This window comes from Parasteatoda tepidariorum, chromosome 7 (genome assembly GCF_043381705.1).
Source record: "Parasteatoda tepidariorum isolate YZ-2023 chromosome 7, CAS_Ptep_4.0, whole genome shotgun sequence".
Taxonomy (NCBI): Eukaryota; Metazoa; Arthropoda; class Arachnida; order Araneae; family Theridiidae; genus Parasteatoda; species Parasteatoda tepidariorum.
In genome coordinates this window covers 42,801,695-42,816,858 of record NC_092210.1, presented here as the reverse complement: position 1 = coordinate 42,816,858, position 15,164 = coordinate 42,801,695, and the positions used below count along the sequence as shown (strand labels likewise).

The 15,164-nt window shown below is 27.5% G+C and overlaps 1 protein-coding gene across 1 annotated transcript in view; it reads right to left on the bottom strand.

The window, feature by feature from the left end:
- The window catches only part of LOC107455884 (chromatin assembly factor 1 subunit A), a 39,650-nt gene that overhangs the window by 6,499 nt on the left and 17,987 nt on the right, over positions 1-15,164 (bottom strand). Inside the window, exons 7-11 of the mRNA XM_016073607.3 lie at positions 15,063-15,152; positions 9,158-9,289; positions 6,837-7,079; positions 3,015-3,092; positions 1,423-1,527 (exon numbers count right to left, since the gene is read on the bottom strand). Coding sequence (XP_015929093.1) covers positions 1,423-1,527; positions 3,015-3,092; positions 6,837-7,079; positions 9,158-9,289; positions 15,063-15,152 — 648 coding nt within the window. The remainder of the gene's footprint in view (positions 1-1,422; positions 1,528-3,014; positions 3,093-6,836; positions 7,080-9,157; positions 9,290-15,062; positions 15,153-15,164) is intronic.

Sequence of the window (15,164 nt, the reverse complement as noted above, 5' to 3'; positions counted from 1 at the left end):
ATAAAGAGTTATAAAAAGATTTTTGTTTTTAATTTATGAATTAATGAGTCTTACATTTGTATTGGAAGAAAAAGTTGGCAGCTCCATTTATCGTTTAGAAGGAAAAAAACATTTTATATTAAATTTTTATAAAATGTAATAAAAATTACATAATTGGCTTAATTTAATTAAAATTCGATTAAGAATTATTTTTAAAGAAATAACTTCAATCGACCTCTTGTTGACTGTATTGTTGATATGAAAAAGACAAATCAATAATTTTGAGACTAAAAAGCTCCATCTTGCATATGCTAAAAACAATAAATACATCAACCTTGAAATCATCATAAAAATTGGATAATGTAACATTTTTAATCAAATTTCCTTTTCATGGAATGACTTAATTCCGAAAGAGGTAGAAATAATGAATTCTGTGGTTAATGATAAATGACGCCCGATGGCTGAGCGGTAGCGCTTCGCGCTGTCGTGCCACAGGTCCCTGGTTCGATCCTCGGGCCGGGCAAGGTTGACTCAGCCTTTCATCCCTTCAGTGGGTCGATAAATGAGTACCAAGCATGCTTGGGAACTAAACACTGGGGGTTTCGCGTTCGGCTGACCACCTAACCGGAACATCTGCTCCTGCACCCCAGAGCCCAAAGGTCAAGAAAACTGAGATGGGCACAGTAGGCCTTGGCCCTCTATGGGCTGTCCCGCCGCTGAGTTTAGTTTAGGTTAATGATAAATACCTAAATCATATATATAATCTATACACGGTTTCCGAATTTGAACTATCGAATTTTGGGATTTGCATTTGTATGATAAAAAGATAGATCAAAAATCTAAAAATTTTGGTTCTTCCTATTTACATTTTATAAATCTACATTTTAATAATTTTATTCTTAAAAAATGTAATTTCCTGAATAGACACAAAAATCAAGAATATCAGAACAAAAAGCTAAAAATCAAGATAAATAAAGACAATATATTTTCTGCCAGGAAAACCATGAAACCTACCACAATGCTCCTTAAACAAAAAATATTTATCAAATAGATGTTATAAAAACTAAATATCAACAAATGTTATTCATGTTTTATTGTTGTAAATGTTATAAATGTTATTCATGTTATGTAATTCATGTTTTTTTTTCTTTTTCAAGTTGCTTTAAATCAGGGTGTTAATGTTTATTAATAGCAATCATATGTGGTTACTTTACGTACTTCGAAACAAAAAATGTATTCACATATGGTTAAAACTATTTTAAATTCTTAAGAAATATAATTACCCTAATAAATAAAAACAATTGAATGGAGAAAAAAAATTTGAATTTTCATAGTTACAGATTGCCAGTAATTTTAATATACATTTGATTATTATCGAAATGTATCATCATAAGTCAATGAAGTTAAACAAATAGTTTTTAATTTCAAAATTAAATACATTACCTCAGTTTCTTCATCATCTTTTTCTTCTTCAGCTGAAAGATATCCATGGGGTACAGTAAACTCATCTTCTTCATAATTGTCAACATCCTCCCCTTCATCTTCTTGCTGTAAATTATAAAAATATTTATGAAGGAAAAGTATAAAAGCATAGGATCCCAACATCTTTTGGATCACCATCCACTTTACAAGATGGAAATTTTTCAACGTCCCCCATACTCTTTTTTTTTTTTTTTTTGCCTCATTTTAAATCTTTTCAAACGATTTTATATAAATTTTAATAAAAATAATTCAAATGTAAACATTGCATAAGAAGATATTCATTATATTTATAAGAAAATTCAAATGAAATATTTTTTTTTTACTTTTTACATTATAAGAAACTGAAATTAAATACGTTTGTAAATGTAATAAGGTCAACCTGCTATTCTCCACCTATATATATTTTTAGTAAAGCTTATGCTGAACTACACATTTTTAAAAATCAAATCAAAATAAAATTTTGAAAATAAAATTTTTATTTCTTCGGCCCCATTAATTCATTCAACAACGAAGAAAATGCATGAATTACACAAGTAAGGAACATTTATTTAAAATTCATTATCAAACATGTTTAAATGAGTGAAAAATAAACAAAAATTTAGTAGAAAGAATAAAATTAACTTTAATAAGACTAAGTCTTATTTTTTTTACCACATACTAAAAAAATACATTACCATTTAAGGCTTAACCATTAAAAAAATACATTACCATTAAAGAAACTAAGATTATGGTGCCGTTCAATGTTAAATTATAAAGTGATTAGTACAGTATGTTCTAGCCATTATTAAAAAGCATTTTTTTAAAATTTACTTAAAAAACCATCAACTACATAGCTAATTCAATAACAAATATTTATTATACGCTGCGTTAGAACATTAAATAATTCTTCAATACCAAATCAAAATATTTATTGATGAATCAACCTTCCAGAAATAACATCCCCTCAAATAACTATAATCTTGTTGTAGCCCCTTTAAAAGTCTTCACCGCTTACCTGAGTGTGATAGAGCTAACATTGGAAACCTATGGCAGAAAGTTAAGAAATCTAAAATTTTTGGTTAGCATGATTAAAGAAAAACTTATTTAACTACACACAAAAAAAAAATCGGATAAAGTATTTTTTAACATGTTTACTAAAATTTTAACTCCCTGCTACATTTAATAAGATTTTTTTTGTTACCAAAACCATAAAAGAATGTAGAAATTTAACTTGAAACATATTTAATGCATAGTAATGTTAATAATAAAGTTGCCAAATAGTCTTAATGTTTCGAATATTATCCAGATAAAACTAAAAGCCAATATGATAGCTTGATTTGAAACACAACATTACACTAGACCAAATTTACTCACTAGCTCTAAATATTTAGAAGCTCAAGTGGCAAGCTTGCAAGGAGTAATTTCAATCCCTGGTTCTAGAATCAAGTTAATGTTTATTTTGAGTTAATTGATGATATTGCCTCAGCATAGAATAGTTATTTTTAAGTTAAATTTGTATAAAAAAAGTAACAAAAAATTTAATAATAATTATATACACAATACATGAATCCCACCTCTGTTCCTGAAAGACTTTCACCAGGTTCTTCCTGCTCCCACTCATCATCACTATCCACATCGTAATCGAAAATGTCCTGTAACAATTAATTTCCAATAAGAATGTGGCAACATTAATTGATGTTACAAGCTTATTCCATGAATTTCAAACAAGATACATTTAATAAAATAAATAGCTGTTAACAATGCTAATATTCAAATATTCACTGCTTATACGCTAAAGCATTAAATATATAAAGATATTATAGCAGTTAATAAATATATAAGTATGGGATAAAAAAAGGAAGTAAAAGAAGTGAATGAGAAATTTCAAAAAAAATTTTATATATATATAGAGAGAGAGAGATAGAGATAGATACATGCAATAAAGTTTACCATATAAAGTTAATTATAGCATGTTTAAAAAAATATTTTATCAAAAACTTACTTGTTAAAAGTTTTACTTGTTAATTAATAACAAGTAAAACCAATTCAGACTTTGTCTAGTCTGCCAATTCAGACTTTGTGAAAATTCCACTGTATTTAAAGCAGAACTGTGGGCAGTTCTTCAGGCAATAATGTTCATAAACACGAACGGGATCAGTAAACATGTCAACATATTCTCAGACTCACTTTCGGGCCTCCAAGCACTTGAGCGGCCGAAAGACGCGGACTATCTCGTAACTATGATAAAAATGCACCACAAAAACAACATTGGCTTGTCATGGATAAGGGCCCATGTGGGACACGAAGGAAATGAAAAAGCGGACATTTATGCCAAAAAGGCCTGCGAACTAGAAAAAATCGATACTTATAATTGCCCATCAAGAAGAACCATTCGGCAGCAAAAGAGAGACGAGATTTTGGACATATGGCAGAAGAGATGGGATGAAGAACATGAACAGGGTCGACACACTTATAATCTAATTAAAAACGTAAACCCAAGAACATTAAACAGTAATTTTTATCTCAACCAATTCTTAACAGATCACGGTACCCAGCACACCTATCAGGCCCGCTTTCATCATAAAGATCCTAACTGCCCCTCATGTAACACCACCGATAACTTGGACCACATACTAACCAGATGCCCCGAATACCAAACCATAAGAACAGGCTTCTTCCCTGCCGGGTTCAATTACGAACAATTGAGACAAAATTGGAGAAACAAACAGATTAAACAGGGAATCATTGAAATAATCAAGTCACACTTCGAGAGACATACGCCGGAAATCATCGACAGATAACACTTCTCACAGTCGTCAAATCATTATGCATAACAATCACTACACAGATCGAAATCTTGCTACAGCTCGCGGATATAATGCCAATTAGACCTTACCTTATTGGAAACCGTAGATTCGTCACACAACCCCCCCATATAAAAACCATTTTTTGTTTGTGTAATCGAACATCTTTACTTCTGTTCATGATTACCACCGTGCCCATCATCTTCACATCTGTTTCAACATTCTCCTGTAAATATTATACTTGCTTACTGGGCACTGTTGCAGCGTCACACAACCCCCTCATTCACTTGTAAAATCACATTACTCTTGCTGTAATGACCATCTTTGTCTCAGTTCATAATTCCCATTGTATTTACCATCTTTAGATTTGTTCCAACCAACCACTGTATTTATTATCATTGCAATTAGACGGACTTTATGTCAATCAGACATTACCTTATGGAACATCACAAAATTACCTTATGTCTGTTGAACTGATCATCTTTACTTCTGTTCATGCTTTCCACTGTAATCATCATCATCGTATACGTCTCAACTTATTAGTGTAATTGCTATAATTGCTCACTGAGCAGTGTGGTTGCGTCGTACAACCCCTTCACTCACCTGTAAAAACCATATTTTGCCTATTGTACCGATCTTTACTTCTGTTCATAGTTGCCATTATATTTATCATCTTTCACTTGTAAAAACTACACTATGTTTGTTCAATGGATCATCTGCCTCCCCGGATGCCTCCCACAGGAGACGGGACGGGGTTAAGCCAAGCTTGTTAATTAATAAAATTATTAGCTTCAGTATGGGAAGACTTAAACAACATAAAAGCCTCAATAGAAAAAGTAAAACAGAAATTTATAACAACAAATAAGAAAATGATTACTTATCAAAACCTGAAGTGTAACTTCGTTAAATTTTATATATTTGAAAAGTGCATTAAAGAAAATGTTTGTATGGACTGGCATCTTTGGAAAAATAAAGACTGCGAAATTACAAAAATAAAGAGAAAAAAACCAAAGGAAGAAGGATAATAATAACACTAATAAAACATGCACAAGTTTAGTAACTGAAGAGTAAACAGCATATGCTATGTTAAAGCAGTGTTTAGAGCTTTTTTATCATTCTGATACCCTGAACCTTTTATATTTTGCAATAAAAGATAATTGCCCCTTTGAGCATTACAAATGCTGGAAGGAAATCTATTATGTGAACTCAGTAGCTCTAAACACACTTTACATTTTAACCTAGTAACTTCTAAGTGAGCTCTGTCGCTGGTACTTTATACAGATCACTGTCAATCTGATTCAATAATAGCTTTCTCCAACAATAGTGCACTAAGAATATTTACTAAATAACTTAATAGATGTTATAACCATACAAAAAAAGGAAACTTAAATTGTTAAATTACTTAGTAAAATTTATAATATTTCATAATGAATTATTTTTAGTGTAAGTAAATTTGCAATTTTTTCATAATTTTTTTTTAATTTACAACTTTGAAGTTTAAGAATAAGACTTAATGATTAAAAAGGATTAACTGCTCCCTATTAAAACAATAACGATTCCACAAAATATAAAAGTTATAGGATATTCAAATGAATATAATTAATATATGAATAATAATGACACATGAATAGTTATAGAATATAAAACAATAATTTTATAAATATGATACACATTAATTGAAATTAGTAATATATGAAAATGCAACAAAAAATAAACGAAAGGATCAAATTAAAAATGCAACACACAGGACCAGTTAGATGCCATATAAAAAAAATAAAAACAGGCATAAGCAACCTCATCATAACAGCTATATTTGTAAATAAGATTTTGTCCTTAAAATAAAAATTAAAATAATAGAATATTGCTTACAAAAATTAACAATATTGGTTAATAAGTTAAACACTCAAACAGCAGTTTAAGAATAATGAATAATAGCATGCATCTCAATAACATGATAAATAATATCATGCTATGTGAAGATAAAATAAAAAAGTAATTACATTCAGCACACAATTCCATTCTCAAAAAATTGAAAATAACATTTTATAAAAATGATACTTAGAGAAATTTTAATATGATTAAATATAATTCATTAGTTTAAATTAATATTTTACATTTTAGAGTTCGCATTAATAACATGAGACACTAGTTAAAGCATTTTATAACAATACAAGATGTCTTTGGCAGTTCACTTTTAATGGCATTAACATACAATATAAAATTACAAATCAAAAGTTAAATTTCTAAATGTTGAGAAACAAACTCCTAATAAAAAAAAAACAATTTTTACTGTCTCTGAAAAGAGAAAGTGTCAGAAAGTTTAAATTAAAGCTAGCAAAAAAAATAAAAAAAATTTAGACATCACGGAAACAGTAAAGGTAAGCAACAGGAAAACAGTAAAGATAAGCAAAATTAAATAATTATTAAATACTTTAGTGTTTTTTTTTTAAACTTAAAATAAAAAAATATATAAATAAAAACAAACACAAAAGCACATTATCAATGTCAAAATAATAAGTAAGTCAAATTAAACTTAAATATTAAAATTTTAGTAATTTACTGAATAACTTTAGATTAAGGTACTAAACCTACATCTTGCCCAAATGGATTGCGTGGCCGTATTGCTCTGCTTTTTTTTCGCCAAGTACCCCAATATGGTGGTCGAACATTTTCATGAAATTGTATTAACTTAGGAGTCAGATTAAGTTCAATTTCGTCAGTTTCAATAACAATTACTTCAGTTTCACATTGCTTAGATTTCCTCTTTCTCTTCCTACATTGTACATCGTGATAAGAACCACTTTTTAAATGCTGAAGATATAAGTGGGTACCACTCTAAAAAAATTGATAATAAATTAGCATAACACAAATACATTAAGACTAAAGACAAAAAAATATAGCTATTCACAGTGATATTTAGTTTTTTTTTTCAAAATGCATATATTTTTAACTTTTTATCCCCAACAGAAATTGATAAATATACTGAAGACCATGATATACTTTTCCTTTACACTTAAATACTGATGAAAATTTTCTTTTCACTTTCTTTTTTTTTTTACGAAATCAAAAAAAAATTTAATCATAGTCGGCATATTGGCTGGAAGAATACTATTTCTTCCAAAACAGTGAAAGAAACTGGAAAATACCTTAAGAAGGGAAAAAACTGGATGAAATGGAAGAAAAACGATCAATAAAATTGTTTAACAATGATTATTACAAGGTCATCAAAAATTTAAAGAAATTAAATATAGTACCAGAAATTTATAAGTTTTTCATGAGTACTTTCTTAAAAAAAATTACTAACCTGATATTATTAAATTTAGTTTCATACAGAAGTCTAAATAACATATTATCTAAGAATCAATGAGTATTCCCTCTTTACAGTATTTGATTATCACATTTAGTATGCTACTTTAATGCTACTTAATTAGCAATTGTACATTTAAGGTGAATTTTTATATTTAATATATTTGTAGTAGTGTGTGTTTAATACGTGATTTGCTAATTAAGTAGCATTAAATATAGTGATTTGAAGCCAAAATATTTTCCTGAGAATATTATCGGAGAAGGAAAATTTTATAATATTCAGAAAATTTCATTCTATAAAATTATATTCAGCAAAATTACGAAGTTTTGCAGCCACTCACAAAAAAAACTTACTTACACACAAAAAACATTTTAGTTTATAAAAAAAAATTGTATTAGTTCTGAAGATATTAAAATTTAAGGTATTTGTTCTTTGGCCTTTTAAATGAATTCTATTGCATGAACTTGAAAGTTGAATAAAAAAAATCTTATCCCATTTTCCAGAAAAACATTAACCAAGAGTCTATTTTTAATTTAAAAAAAAAACATATTTTAATTTGTTCTCAGTGTTATTATTTATGTAAATAAATAGATTATTTAATTTCTCACCTTTTTATCCATCAAAAGTTAAGACAACCATCTGCATATGGCAAAATGCTTGACTATTTAGATATTATATTTTCAATTATTATATTTTTAACTGCTTAACTATTTAGTTAAGCAGTTAAAAATATAATAATTCAAAACATATAAGCGACTAATAGTAACTGAATTTGTAAGGGATGGAACAAGGAATAAATATTGATCCACACCAATATATATGAGAATGTCAGATTGATCTGGATAAGTAAAATAAATTAACAGAGGCATAGGCTAACGGATATTTAAAATAATTTTTAAAAAATATAAATAAAGAAGCTGAGGTATTAAAAAAGACTACAGTGAAACGAGCAATCAGGAATATAATTCATCATAAACACTTATTTTAGTTGGTGAGAGCACTAGAAAAAAGAAGAAAAAGCCATCCATGCTTCAAAAAAAAATTTTAAAAAATCCATCTGACCACCGTGTTTCACTTTTCTATAAGTACTATGAAATACCATAAATATCACTAGAAAAAGAATAAAACCTTTATACACATTGAAAATGCATAACAGAAGTTACAAAGCTTTAAGGAAATATGAGACACGAAACAAATATAACAATAATGAAAATCAAAATATTTAGCATAAATAAAAAGAACAGAAAGCAAATATAAATTATGATCAGTTGCACACCTTACAACTTAAAGGAATAAATAATACCTGGTCACAATCATACTATAATTTAAAATATTGAATTTCACTAGTCAAGATGAAATTCATTTACTTTATTAATATTATTTTAATTACTTTTACTAATTATTGTTATAATAATTATTATCATTAATAATTATTATTAATAGCAATTATTATTTATTAATAATAATTATTCTAAATAATTATAATTAATTACTATTTATTATAATTTAATTTAAAAGTTTGAGCCAGGAAAACTTATGAAAAGTTTTTTTGTGTGAATATTTTAAGGTTTTTTATAACTTACAGAAATTAATATTTCAAATATACCTGTGAAATCACAGCAGTGTCAAATACTTCGCGATTAAATCTTTCTTGAGAAACTGATGGTATTACAGGAGCAAGTGTCATATCTTCAGAAATCTGAAAAGGCTTGAAGATACTATCCTGCTCAACAGGCCTCTAAATAAGTACAAAAAAATATTAATGTTTAATAAAGGAAGAAGAATTATGAAAATTTATTCCACCGCTCAACAAGCCAGTAAATAAAAATTTCCTAGTGTATATGCATTTTCATTGCTCCGTTGACATGTTTCTATTACATTAAAAAATACTTAAATTATGAAACAAAAGGGTCATTCCATGTTAAATCATACAGGATTTTACAAAAATGGCACCCACCATCTCAGATTTTGATGAAAATTTGTACACTTATAGAATTTTTTGTGCTGATTTAAAGAATATCAATTATATTTAAATCGTTTAAGAGGTTCAAAAGTTATAAGCATTTGTATTTTTGCCAAAATGGCACATTTGCCGCCATTTTGATTCATACATCAAAGGCTATTAATGATTGTAACTCACCTTATATTTGTCATAGAGCAATAATTTTTTTTAATTTTGTTCAGAATAAAATAATCTGTCATTTAAACACATTTGTTTGCAAATAATTATCTTACTTATTTAGTAAATGGGTTTGTTTTGCAGTTTTTTGATCAACGGAGTTGAGTAACTTCAGGAGATTATTTCTGGCAACTCGCCCCCTTCAATTTCAAAAATATTTTATTCAAAGATAGTTGAAAGTGCAAACTAACATCTGATACAAAAATTTTGATGGGCCGTTCACTCACTTTTTAAAAAAAATATATTTTTCTTATGAATCATTATGCGTTAAAAGTACTCGTAGTTTGATGATTTATAGTCCTTAATTATAACTAGAGTATAATAAAATGATATAAAAAAATGTGAATGGTAGAAAAATATGTAAAATAAAGTAATCATTTATTAAATTTTTTTTTTTCTTCTTTCTTTGAGCCCTCAAAAAAGAAAAGAAAGGAAAAAATTTTAGAATGACCAAAATTTCACCTTTTTTGCAAATTAATTTATCCAGAATCATATAGCTTTGGTAAATGAGAGGGATTAGAATCTAAAAAAATATAAATAAAAGTTTCTCTGAAAGAGTAGAGGGCAGTACCAAATAATAAAAAGCAGCCATTAATTTTTTTTCTTTTTTTTTTTTAATTGAACTAACTTTGATCTTTATGGAAGGAGAAAACCATTGTACACTTTAATTTAATTCAAACATTTTGTTTGATTCTAAAATGTAATTGAAGACCAAATTATGAATATTGATAGTTAGTTTTATCCTTTTATTTGTCACAATGATTGTTATGGTAATGAGATACTCCTAAAAAATTTCATTTGAAACACTGATAAAGTTAAACTATTTATTATAATTATATTGAAACGAAATGATTTTATATCACTAACTATATATTAATTTGTATGCTCTTATTTCATCACTAATACCTGCAGGCCCTTTTTATTTTCTAAGACTTTTATTATAATTATATACTTCCAATTTTTTTTAAAAAAAATACTTCTGAATAGAAAAAGAAAAAAATTCTGAAAACTATTGACACATTCCATCCCTACCTTCCCAAAAAAGAAATTTGACTAATCAGAATGTATCATCTGCCAGAACATTTCTGTTTGTTCCAATCAGAATTGAGTGTCATGTAAAATTTATTTTCTTTCAAATCAGTAAAATTGTACTTCTTTCATTCATTTAGAACAGAACAGAAATAAATAAGTTTTCAAAAGTTTTAAATGTATCAATTTGATATTTAAAAAAGAGTTTTATTATGAAAACCCAAGTATTATATAGTATTGGATTAACTTTGAAAGATTTTAAGTGCAGTTTAAACTCACAGAAGATTTTAGAACTTTCTTCAGAGAATATAGAACTTATTTAATTTAGAAGCAATTTAGATTTTAAGGAAAGTTCAACTATATGCCTCATACATAAGGAGTACCTCTTGTATCAGTTTGAAATATATAGGGTGACCCGGGGTAATTCACAATCACTCTGCTTCTGGGGTAAATAATGATCACCTAAGTTTTATTTTAAAAAAATTATTTCTTTTTTTAAATTTGAGACATGCACAAGAATGTTTGAACATTTTACTAAAGTACAATTACATTTACTTAATTATAGCTTTTTGTTTAATCTAACAAAATAAGTATCTTTTAAACTGCTTTCTATATTTTCCATTTCAAAGATGGGTTTCAAAATGTGCACATGTCTGCAAAGATCCCCTCCTTCTCCTAATAATAAATATTTTGAGTTACTTTTTTTTTCTTTGATATAAAAATAGTGTAAGCTTTTGTTTAATTGTTTCACATCTACTGTAAACATTATAATTAATTACAGGAAACTATATCAAATGTTGCTCCCCATGGGGTAATTATTGATCACTGGGGTAATTCCTAATCATTGTCATTTCTTTTTATAAATAGTATTAAAAATAGCTAATTGTCTTTTCTTAAATGGTAGTTCATATTTAAGTGGAACAACCATTAAAATATATTTTAACTGTAATCCCAAAATTTGTTTTTAACTGTAAACAAGACAAATGTGTTCTGATTTGCACCATTTCTGGTTTGCCTTACCTTGCTTCTATCTTAATTTTATGTGTGAACATTGTTAGAATAATTTTTAAGTTTATAAATTTGCCTAATATAAATATGGTGAGAAATTATAAGACTAAAAAAGATACTAAGCCTCTAGAAAGCAAAATTAGTGAATTTCTTTTAATGATTGAAAATGAAATTTCAGTGTGAGAGCTACTGTCAGAGCTGTTAACATACCTTACTTAACTTTACACTCTCACTTAATGAAGTTAAAAAATCCAGCAAAAGTAACTTATGTGGGAACTCTTTCTTACATTCTAACAGAGCATGAGAATGAGTTGGCTGCTTGCCTAAAATGTACAGCAGGATGCTAAGATTTTTGGAAAATTTAAAGTGTTAATCTTTATTCTTGCTTTTAAATAAATCGTTTTATTAGTTGCTTAAACATCTCTTTGGTTTATTTGTTTGATCTTGATGTCTTATTTGTTAATTACCATTGTATAATTATTTCTGAACAACCCCTTTACTATAAAAACTGGTGATCAGTAATTACCCCAGAAATGATCAAGAGAAGGGGTAATTCCTGATCACTAAAAATTTAAAATCTTTTAAATTAGATTTATCAAATCTAATTAGATTTTCAAACAAAAGAAGGTAGCATAGAACTCATCTCATATAGTCTCAAACTTCCAGTAAATATTGAAATTCTATCTTGAATAGTTTTTGCACAAAATAGATGTTTGCATTTTTTGATGAAGAATTTTCCCCCTACATATAAAAAAAAAAAAAAAAAATTGTGACTTATTTGATTCTCCTTCTAATAAGACCAATAAAGTCTCCCTTCATGTCATAAGTGTAGATCAGGCTAAAACATACAGAGCTAAATTGCAAATATCAGCAATTCCTGGCCAGAAATTGTGTTTGTCTTGTTCAGTCTCAAATTTTTACCTTTCTTCTTTTCTTTTTTGAGGGGGGGGGGAAGGCTCAAAGAAAGAAGAAAAAAATAATTTAATAAATTATTACTTTATTTTACATATTTTTCTACCATACACATTTTTTTATATCATTTTATTATACCCTAGTTACATAAGGACTATAAATCATCAAACTACCAGTACTTTTAACGCATAATGATTCATAAGAAAAATATTTTTTTTTAAAAAGTGAGTGAACCGCCCATCAAAATTTTTATATCAGATGTTAGTTTGCACTTTCAACTATCTTTGAATAAAATATTTTTGAAATTGAAGGGGGCGAGTTGCCAGAAATAATCTCCTGAAGTTACTCAACTCCGTTGATCAAAAAACTGCAAAACAGACCCATTTACTAAATAAGTAAGATACTTATTTGCAAAAAAAAGTGTTTATATGACAGATTACTTTATTCTGAACAAAATAAAAAAAATATTATTACTCTATGACAAATATAAGGTGAGTTACAATCATTAATAGCTTTTGATGTATGAATCAAAATGGCGGCAAATGTGCCATTTTGGCAAAAATATAAATTCTTATAACTTTTAAACCCATAAACCGATTTAAATATAATTGATATTTTTGAAATCAGCACAAAAAACTCTATAAGTGTACAAATTTTCATCAAAATCTTAGACGGTGGGTGCCATGGCTGGATGAACTGACATGGAATTACCCAAAACAAAAATTATATTAGAATTTATATGAATAAATTAATAACTGTAATTGTTGCTTAAAATAAATCAAAATTTTATCATTATGTTTTGATAAACAGATCAAATGTTACATATGTACTATAAGTAGATCATTACATTAAATATTAAAAGTAAAAATAATTAAAATGAATGAAGATTAAATAAATTCGGAGAATTACAGTGATAACACAGTCCAAATCAAAAATACCTAATCAACATATTTTTTCACTTGATTATCGGTAACTGACCAGGGAACTGCCAATAATAATTTCATAAAGGTATGAGTTAGATTTCAGCACTCCCCAGTCACCATCAACTATGCTACAACAGTTCAATATGCACTGCAGTAATAATTTACATACAGTAGAACCTCGATTATCCGAGCTAATTGGGACCGCTAGTACCTCGAATATCAGAAATCTCGGTTAATCGAAAATGTATAAAAAAAACTCGCCGTGCTCGCAAATACATCTTTTGAAATAAAAAACATTTATAAATGATAAAAATAAACATATATAAAGTTATGTTTGGCAGTTCAACAAATTTAAAAAGGAAATTAACTACAAGTAATAAATTTTAAACAGAAAATGGAATTTTTTTCTTAATTACTTTTGAAATGAAACTAAAAGATGCATTTTTAAAAATAACACAAATCTCAAGAAAATCTTTTATTTTTTACGAATTTAATATACATTAATTTGTTAATTTTGCATTACCATTTCCTAAAATATTCTGTTACCTTTGTTGCAAAAGTACATTGTTACAAAAGTACAGTCCGATAACACATTGCACCTGGTGGAAACAAAGCATTGTTTGCCACTGTTGACTTCTGAGGGTGCTGTAATATTTTTTGGAAGTTAAGTATTTTCAAGGGCAGTAGAGATGGGCAGTGAACTAAAATTTGTGGTCATTTTTTAGGGCTTATTCCACTTAGGAAAATTTGCCATAAAAAAAATTACCATAAAAAAATTATCATAGGATATTCCTATGAGGTTTTGCCTACGGTAAAATTTTGCCATACACCTTTGCCTTCAATGTAGCGCAATTGTTGCCATAAGTGTATATGGGAAATAATAATTGCCATAAGTGTGTGGTAAAAGTATATGGTAAAATGTTACCAAAAGCAATGTCTTGTAGGAATATTCTATGGTAATTTTATATATACGTAGCAAATTTTTGCCATAAATTTATAGTTTTTAAATTATTTACTATAGTTCATTAATTATGGTTTATTAATTTATATGTAGAACAAGAATGAACAAGAGTTATTGAATTACAAAGACCACTTTTCGCAATGATTATACTACAAGAATATCAGGGGAAAAAACATACTTTATTATCGGCTGGATTAACAGAAACCTCGGTTAATCGAAGCTCAGTTAATCGATGTTCTACTGTATTTAACAAAATATAAACTTATTAAAAATAAGATAATTTTTTAAAAACTAATTCTTTTAATAATAAGCACATCAATCTTTTGTTTCAATTTTAAGAAATTAACTACTTTATGTTTTAAATCAATATTTATCAAATACAAGCTAACATATGATTTTAGTCGTAAATTTAAAGGAAGACAATATCAACAAATAATAAAAATTAAAACATTAATCTATATTCATTAGTCTCAAGCTTAAATAAAAAGTCATTCCATACTTGTACAGGAGGGGGAGAAACATTTTCTTTGACAAAAAATTTTACAAAAGCAGCTTTTGCTTTTTCTTTCTTTTCTTTTTCTTTTTGTTCCTGCAAAGATAA